The sequence below is a fragment of the Eurosta solidaginis genome, chromosome 1 (assembly GCF_040869045.1).
Source record: "Eurosta solidaginis isolate ZX-2024a chromosome 1, ASM4086904v1, whole genome shotgun sequence".
NCBI lineage: Eukaryota > Metazoa > Arthropoda > Insecta > Diptera > Tephritidae > Eurosta > Eurosta solidaginis.
Genome location: NC_090319.1, coordinates 286,408,750 through 286,418,215, shown reverse-complemented (window position 1 = coordinate 286,418,215; position 9,466 = coordinate 286,408,750). Strand labels below are relative to the sequence as shown.

The 9,466-nt window shown below is 36.1% G+C and overlaps 2 protein-coding genes across 2 annotated transcripts; one reads left to right on the top strand and one right to left on the bottom strand.

Moving 5' to 3' along the window:
* The first annotated feature begins 1,765 nt into the window (after positions 1-1,765).
* hmw (hemingway) lies at positions 1,766-3,392 on the top strand. The gene is made up of 4 exons (XM_067771099.1): positions 1,766-1,988; positions 2,045-2,850; positions 2,910-3,051; positions 3,129-3,392. The coding sequence occupies exons 1-4, from the start codon at positions 1,851-1,853 to the stop codon at positions 3,276-3,278; spliced, it is 1,236 nt and encodes a 411-aa protein (XP_067627200.1). The 5' UTR covers positions 1,766-1,850; the 3' UTR covers positions 3,279-3,392.
* Positions 3,312-9,136, bottom strand: WRNexo (WRN exonuclease). The gene is made up of 6 exons (XM_067771109.1): positions 8,966-9,136; positions 8,669-8,895; positions 8,369-8,596; positions 8,133-8,274; positions 3,960-4,061; positions 3,312-3,897 (listed from the first exon to the last, which is right to left on the bottom strand). Exons 1-6 carry the CDS (start codon positions 9,119-9,121, stop codon positions 3,706-3,708), a joined length of 1,047 nt encoding a protein of 348 aa, XP_067627210.1. The 5' UTR covers positions 9,122-9,136; the 3' UTR covers positions 3,312-3,705.
* Between the last annotated feature and the right edge of the window lie 330 nt (positions 9,137-9,466).

Genomic DNA, 9,466 nt, shown 5'->3' with positions numbered 1-9,466 from the left:
ATTCCAAAGACCGGGGTTAGGTTCGAAGCCTCTCTGGAGTAAGTGAACGAGGGACAATCCCTCCGCAAGGAGCTACTCCTGAAAATTTTTGAACGGTCTGCGATATCTTGAGGCAAAAACCTCGGATGTTTCCGAAATGGCCAACACGTTGATTTCCTTAAATACATACAAACAAAACCTTTTCTAAATATTATTTTTTTTGAAAAATCAAGCTTTTTAAAGTAAGAACACCGGCGTACGCCGGCGCGCCGCCTACGCCGCCGCCGCCGATAAAGCGATCGGCGTAAACCTCTAGTACATATGTTGTGTGAAGTTTATCTAATGTAGTATTTAAACATTTTCCACCAACGCTAGACAATTAAGTGGTACTGAAATTGAAAACTTAGTGCACTGTGCGCAACTAATATATGTAGTTGATCAGGTACATTCCAGAATACAGCACCATTGAGGTACTAGCTCAACCTTCTCGGGAATGATATGAAATGACCACGTTCAACCTTCTAGGTAATGTTGTTGTAGCGATAAGGTTTCTCCCCGAAGGCTTTGGGGAGTGTTATCGATGTGATGGTCCTTTGCCGGATACAGATCCGGTACCATCCGGTAACACAGCACCATTAAGGTGCTAGCCCGACCATCTCGAGAACGATTTATATGGCCACATTAAACCTTCAGGCCATCCCTCCCTCCCCACCCCCAAGTTCCATGAGGAGCTTGGGGTCGCCAGAGCCTCGTCTGTTAGTGAAACAGGATTCGCCGCGGATAGGTGAGGTTGACAATTGGGTTTGTAGAAGCTATATATTACGTTGGCAACCTGAAAGGGTTGTGCTACACAGTCCTAGAATCTGTTATTTTAGTCGCCTCTTACTACAGGCATACCTACCGCGGGTATATTCTGACCCCCTAGCCCGCTGGGGTCCTTCTAGGTCATCCAACCCCTTACTTCCCTGAAGAACTTGCGGTCGCCAAAATGCAATCGTGGTGGAATACTAAGAACACTAAAAGTTTAGTGTATTGTGCACGACTATGTGATCAACATCCGCCAAAAAACCATAAGTATTGATCTAACTCCCCAAAAACCTTCTCTACAAGAAGAAGAAGAAAGCGCTCAACCTTGTTATACTTTGTTTGCTATGCCCTTGCCTATATTTTCAACCAAAGACTTGAGCTGTTATTGCCTGTGAGCGCTAATATATTTTGGGTGAGTAATAAAACAATAACGTGTTCTAAACCGAATATATAGAACGTGATTTAAACGACCAATGCTACAAAGCAGGAGGCGATTTTCAGTCACCGACATGAAATCAAGGCGAAGAAAAGGTAAGCGTTAACAATTTAATAAATAAAATACTAGCATTTGTTGTTGTATTGGTATTTGATTAATATATTTGACATATTTTCTATATTTAGTTAATACAACAACATACTCAAAAAGACAACAACAATATCTAACTAACAAAAGGAAAAACACCTATACAAAAACTACCACCAAATAGCGCTCACCTCGAAAAAGGGCACTCAACTTGAACATTTTTTGTTATTATTTATTTCAACCTACATCACCCGGCCTAATATTCGTTGGTAAGACAATCGACCAACAATCCACTTTGTAGTTGCTCATTAACTTTTATACAAGCACAACGATTATTTGCTGTTTTCAATATATAGCTGTTGTTGTATGTACTGTAAAGTGTCAAACGTGTTTTTATTCATTTCCAAAACGATTTTGACATATATCTTGTGTTCAGAAAGTGTTTTAGTTTTTATTTTCAGTTAGCCGGAAGTCAATAATATCTATATTATATTGAATTTGATTTTTAAATAGATTGATAGAGAAAGGGTATCTAGTGACCATGAGTGATACATTGAATTCGGATGAAGACAAATATGCCAATGAATCCTTTGAGAATGACACGGATGAGATACCTGAAGTTTCAGAAACGGAAAGTGATAGCGAAAATGAAGCGACCGCTGTTCCATCAAATAGTACCGTAAGTAGACAATAAAATATGGGAACGTGTTTTTGTAATATTTTTTTGCATTACAGCTATATGATTACGCTCGTAGCCGTTTTAATGGACGTAAAAACTCTTTAAAAAACCGGAACTATGTCTCATATGATAGTACATCCGAAGACGAAGACGATGTTGTCATAAGTGAAACTATTGTTGAAATCAATACAGAACCTATGTACATGGATAATGCCTTGCAAAGCCCCGAATCACACTCAAAATCAGCTTTACTACTAACACGTCACGGTAGCACGTCAAAGCTGAGAGGAAAAGTGCGTATACCGCCTAGTGAACCATTAGTCATTGCAGAGTTGCCGAAGTCACCGAAAATACAAATACCGCTCAAGCCACTGGTCGGCGAAGATACAAATGTCACCGTTGAAGTATCAGATAACGAAGATGCTCAAGCCTTAGCGACAAAGCTGATTGCACAGGAATTGATACAACAATTTCAAAAGTTGACTTGTGCTACAAAAGAATCACCAAAACGCGTTACGGCGAATAATTATGAAAGAATCGTATTAGAGAGCAATGCGCTGTCAACACCTGTACTTTCCAAGGAAGAGAAAGACCCAGCGCATCCCGAAGTACCCAGCGATAACTTAAATGATCTAAATACTCCGTTAGTGGAAAAATATCAACAAAATGTAGATGATTTTTATGATGGCGATAATATTGGTGATAATCAACCAGAGGATATTAATAATGAGCTTTACCAATATGAGCAAGAACAAAGTATTGATGTACATATCACCAGCCAGACGCCAACAAGTTTTAATTCGGATGATTATGCATTCCATTTGAACTTTTTGAAACAAAATGCCTCGAATGAGAAATTGAAGTGAGTAGTTTTGAAGAAGTGAATTGATTGTTTCGTTTATTTCTTGTTATGATTTGCAGAATGCGCACAGCACAACAGCGAAAAAGTTGGAGTTTCTCTAATGATCGAATGCGTGAAATCGAAAGGCATAATCATATTTTGTTAAGAAAGATTCTGTCACAGAAGCCAACATATCACTTGAATGCACCAAAGCCAACAAAGGTGAGGATCAATGTTAACTGCAAATTAAAACTACATTTATGTAAACAAAATTCTTATACATTTTACCATAAAATCAGTTCGCTACATTACCACCCACGACGCGCATCACCAGTGCAGCTGTCAACCGCAAAAAGAAGCAGCGGCAAATTGATCTAGATAACCAAGGACTTAAACGACGCATTGAAGCCATATCACTTCGGCGACCAGCGCAGCGACATTTGAATTGATAATACTTATTATAATACAGAAATACGACTATATATTTTGCGTATATAAATTTTATTTATTAAATGAGATATTGAGAGTTACATGTTAAACTGGAAAAATATACTATATTTTGGTCATCTAAGAAACGGTAACAAATTATTAACGAACAAATGCAGTGGTTAAATAAAAATGTTAGGTTTAACAGATCTTATCTAAATTGGCATGAAATAAGTATAAATTTATCAATCAGATGCATATACAAAATAATGTAAACATATAGTTAAAGCGGCTTTACTTAGTAGGTACTAGCTTAATATTTTTTCAAATGTTAACTCTAGTTTCTTAAGTCTTACAGAAAATTTCTGGCTCGACTAACCATTGACATATCCCATAACATAAACAGTTGAAATTTAACCATAAAAATTATCAGCAAAAAAATGAGCGCTCTTATTCTATTGTTTTAGCATCTACTTTTGGCGATTCAATCTTCACTGTCTCATCGGTTTTGTTTAAAAAGGTTTCCCCTAGTGCTCTAACGGCTTTAAATGCTTGTTCACCATTTTTTTCTAAAAATTCTTGTTCATTTTTAAGCTTGATTTTCTCACGTTTTTTCAATTCACGATAGATAACTTGGCCAATCTGTAAATAAATATTTAAGTAAATTATAGCAACAAACTTATTATAGAATAAATTTTACTCACATAAACATCAATAGCTGCATAGAGCAATTGATTTTCATCCAGCGGAATTATATGCCATTTACTCATTCGTACTTTTTTATTTTTATCAACAGCTTTTTCCACCTTCGATAAATTAAAAAAAAAATTGAAAGATTTAATGAGATGCCGAATTTTACTGATTTTTGTGTTTTTGTGATTTGTTTGAGAGATTTAATTGCGCTACGATTTTAGTTAATAATAAATACTTTTTTGCGATATAGTCCGAGTATCACTGCCGAGGGCAGACCAGTTTTTAAATTTTTTCGTTCAGCATTTTCTTGTTTAATACTTGCACGGGGATATGAACCTGGGAATTTCGCTATGGTAGGCAAAGAGTTGCAACGGCGGCCGTAATTGAAATAACGCTAAATAATCACACCAATTCTTTTCTTCTAGGGAGAAGAATAATTGGGGAATAGGAATTTCGAATTTTCGAAGTCAGCTGTTTTGTCAATTGAAATTTCGCTGCGCATTTCTTATTTTGTTTAAAAAATAGAAAAGTTCAATTATTGTTGCGAATTTGTTTGAAATTAAGAAATAAGGTATAAACAATGCACATTATTGCATTTCATCTGGTATTCACTGAAATGAGTAATGAATTGGTGCTACAGCAACATCAACAGAGGAGCATAAGAAGAAGACGGCGGCATAACACAAATCTGCCGTAGTTGCCTGCTTTCATTCAGCAAAACTATTTTCTGGCGGCCAAGTCCAGTTGAATTAGTCTTTCATCATATGCCAAAATCTATTTAAGCCTTCTTAAAAATCCTTGCGCAATTTCTGGATGGCTGCATCAAATATACGAAGAGCTCTCCCGTTGCTTATGATATACTTTTCGACTTAAAATAAAGAATATTGTGGTTGTTGTTGTTGTGTTAACAGTGAGAATATTGTGGTAGAATGTAAATACATATTTTAGAACAAATTTGTACAAATAAGTATTCTTTCTTAAAAGAACCAATATCCTTTAACTATTTTTATACATTCCCTTTAATTTAACTAGTAAAAAAACTCCTATGAAATGGCAGAGAAATCTCCCTCTCCCTCACATTCATAATACCTACTTTTCTCACATAACCCGTTTCCGCTTTTTCGAACATTGTTCAGAATACGAGGAAAGGGAGAAGTGAAAAAACTCACACAGCCCAATTCTAAACGAAAATTCCGTGCGAGTTTTTTCCCTTCTCCCATTCCTCGTATTCTAAATATAAATTCCTTGTGAGTTTTTTCACTTCTCCCTTTCCTCCTATTCTGAACAATGTTCGAAAAAGCGGAAACCGGTTATGGGAGAAAAGTAGGTATTCAGACCAATTCTAAATATTCTCACCGAATTTTGTTCTCGCGGATTTTTTTTTATTCCCGCGGAAAAATTCCTCCAATTCTTTTCTCCTAGGGAGAAGAATAATTGGGGAATAGGAATTTCGAATTTTCGAAGTCAGCTGTTTTGTCAATTGAAATTTCGTTGCGCATTTCTTATTTTGTTTAAAAAATTGTAAAGTTTAATTATTGTTGCCAATTTGTTTGAAATTAAGAAATAAGGTATAAACAATGCACATTATTGCATTTCATGTGGTATTCACTGAAATGATTAATGAATTGGTGCCACAGCAACATCAACAGAGGAGCATAAGAAGAAGACCGGCGGGGTAACACAAATCCGCCGGAGTTGCCTGCATTCATTCTGCAAAGCAATTTTCTGGCGGCCAAGTCGAGTTGAGTTCCCCTTTCGCCATATGCCAAAATCTATTTAAGCCTTCTTAAAAAATCCTTGCCCAATTTCTGGATGGCTGCACCAAATATGCGAAGATCTCTTCCGTTGCTTATGATATAATTTTCGACTTAAACTAAAGAATATTGCGGTTGTTGTTGTTGTTGTATTAACAGTGAGAATATTGTAGAATGTAAATACATATTTTAGCACAAATTTGTACAAATAAGTGTTCTTTCTTAAAATAACCAATTTCCTTTAACTATTTTGATGCATTCCCTTTAATTTAAATAGTGAAAAAACTCCTATGAAATGGCAGAGAAATCTCCCTCTCCCTCACATTCATAATACCTACTTTTCTCCCATAACCGGTTTCCGCTTTTCGAACATTGTTCAGAATAGAAGGAAAGGGAGAAGTGAAAAAACTCACAAGGAATTTTTATTTAGAATACGAGGAATGGGAGAAGGGAAAAAACTCGCACGGAATTTTCGTTTAGAATTGGGCTGATTATGAATGTGAGGGAGAGGCAGATTTCTCTGCCATTTCATAGGAGTTTTTTCACTAGTTAAATTAAAGGTAATGCATCAAAATAGTTAAAGTACATTGGTTCTTTTAAGAAAGAACACTTATTTGCACAAATTTGTGCTAGAATATGTATTTACATTCTACCACAATATTCTCACTGTTAATACAACAACAACAACAACCATAATATTCTTTATTTTAAGTCGAAAAGTATATCATAAGCAACGCAAGATCTCTTCGTATATTTGACGCAGCCATCCAGAAATTGCGCAAAGATTTATAAAGAAGGCTTAAATAGATTTTGGCATATGGCAAAAGGCGAACTCAACTCGACTTGGCCGCCAGAAAATTGCTTTGCAGAATGAAAGGAGGCAACTCCGGCGGATTTGTGTTATCCCGCCTTCTTCTTCTTATGCTTCTCTGTTGATGTTGCTGTGGCACCAATTCATTACTCATTTCAGTGAATACCAGATGAAATGCAATAATGTGCATTGTTTATACCTTATTTCTTAATTTCAAACAAATTCGCAACAATAGTTAAACTTTTAAATTTTTTAAACAAAATAAGAAATGCGCAACGAAATTTCAATTGCAAAACAGCTGACTCCAAAATTTCGAAATTCCCATTCCCCAATTTTTCTTCTCCCTAGGAGAAAAGAATTGGAGGAATTTTTCCGCGGGAATAAAAAAATCCGCGAGAATATTTAGAATTGGTCTGACAAGGAATTTTTATTTAGAATACGAGGAACGGGAGAAGGGAAAAACTTCGTACGGAATTTTCGTTTAGAATTGGGCTGAATATGTCGAGTGCTTCATTTGTATGAATTTAAGTAAATCACGTCAATTGAAAGCATAAAAACGTAGTCAAGTAATAGTTCGCACATTTATATCTCAGCGGTTTTATTTTATGCACTCTTAATAGGGATTTACTACAGTAGCTAACGCCTTGCCCTAGTAAGGCAGCCTGTGGAGAACTCTCCGAATTATAAGAATGATTTGTTAAAATATAACATTCACTAGGCCCTGACACAATAAAGCCGTTTTATAATCGATATTATATCAGTGGTGAAAAGAGGAAAGAATTGGAAAAGAGGGTGTGGTTCCTGCCATACAATTTTTTATTTTTATATCACATATTACCTGAACCGATTTAGCCACATTACTCAAACTTGGCATAGCTGCCAATATTCCTGAAGCCAAAGTTTTAACGAAAATTGTAGAATATTGGAAAAAGGGGCGTGCCACATCCCATACACCTATTTGTAGGTAACAGGATTCTTCAGCGCATAGAGGGTAGTTTTGTTATGTAGGAGGAGTGGCATGAAAACTGAAATATCTCCGAGGGTGTAATCCTAGGGCGAAGAAGACAGAAGCCCAACATCGATATTATATCATTGGAGAAAGGGAAGAATTGGAAATGAGGGTGAAAGGTTCCTGCCAATATTGTTAAAGCCAAAGTTTTAACGACAATTGGAGTACGTGGGAAAAAGGTCCGTGGAAGCAAATATCTGTAACAACTGCATCAACAACACTGATATTCGCTAAATATTGCTAATGTGGGAAGTCTTGCAAAAGGAATGTTGGACGCATAGAATTATATTATCACATAAATGTGATATTGCCACGTAATGTCAAAGATATTTTAACTTTATTTTAGTATAGGCATTTCGCATGATCATTAGTGCATAAGCTGAAAATTTTGTACAAAAAGATGAAATACCAAAAACGAGACATCGCTATAAATTTATTTTGAACCTAACTCACATTACATCGTATTGTAAATAGGAGTTTAAATTATGCCACTGTGGCATATCCAAAAAAAAAAAAGAAATTTGTATGTCTCATGTATAGAAACCTCCATGCAAGCTGAAATATGCTTATCCCTTATCTAGTACATATTGAACGACTTAATTTTACTCACAATGTAATTTGCTAGCCGCTCTAAACTCCAACGTCCGCCAGTCTGACACACTTTATTGCACCAAACACCTAAGTCAATACACTTCTCAATTAGTTCATCTGCATTCACTTCTGGAAAATCACGCGCCAGTTTGCGAAAGTCACTACCAATAAAAATCATCTTATTAATTAAGGAGTCCACTAATGAGTCAAATTTGAGCTCAACGCTTATTGAGTCATAAAAATATAAATGTTTACCTTTTTATATTAACGCCATGCAATCGAACTTTTGGATGTTTGAGTAATGCGACCAGCGCAGCTGGCAGCCGTTTCAAATTGGTCAATTGAAATACATAACAACAGTTCTCTTCAACGCAAATTTGTATAACAGCCGATTTACCAGGTCCTGTTTGAAAAGAGAACGGCCACTCCATATCGAAAGCCATAGGGACCACGTCCATATGCATTTGCTTTTCCACCCATTGGCTGTAAAGAGTTGTTAATAAGAAAGCATATTAAGGAATTCAGTAGTCGTATATTTTCAGCTTAAAAACTTACTTTATAAAGTCCGAAGCTTCAGCTATATCATGTCCTTCTGTATAATACTTAATAGCACCTTTGTATTTGATGAAAGGTAACTTTCGTTTGATTTCTATTTCTTCAGGTATTGCAATATCATCCTCAGCCATTGAGCGTGTACTACGAGTCAAGCGTGCACTACGTCGTTTTGGCGGATTATCAGTTTGATCGGCGTTTTCCTTATTTTTTGGCTCCGCTTTGATAGGCTGAAAGTTGACCGGATTATAAGTTTACAACAAACGATGCTTGAAAATAACCAATTACTCGGTCAATTACCTCATCGTCACTACGTTTTCTTCGTTGTCTGATCATTTTAATAATTTTCTTAATTCTAAACTTCTCTAATTGAATTACAATGCGCGGATATAAATTGGTCACCCAAACAAACTCATCAAAGAACAAAAAGATCTCACCAAACATTGCTACAACCATGGCGGAACGATAAAAGGTGGCAGCATGGTGACATACCTACAAACATAAATAAAAATTCTATATACTTTGTTTTTGTAAATTCGACGGACAAATGTCAAAATCGTACTTCGCCGGAAGTTGATGTATCAAATCAAATAAAAAAGTTTATAATCAGCTGTCCCATGCTGTCACCTTGTATCGTTCCGCCATGGCTACAACAACAACAACAGCAGCCAAATATGTGTTCCTAGTAAACTACCCGCCATGGTGCAACGATACAAGGTGGCAGCATGGAACAGCTGATTATAAACTTTTTTTAATTGATTTGATACATCAACCTCCGGTGCCGTACGATTTTGACATTTG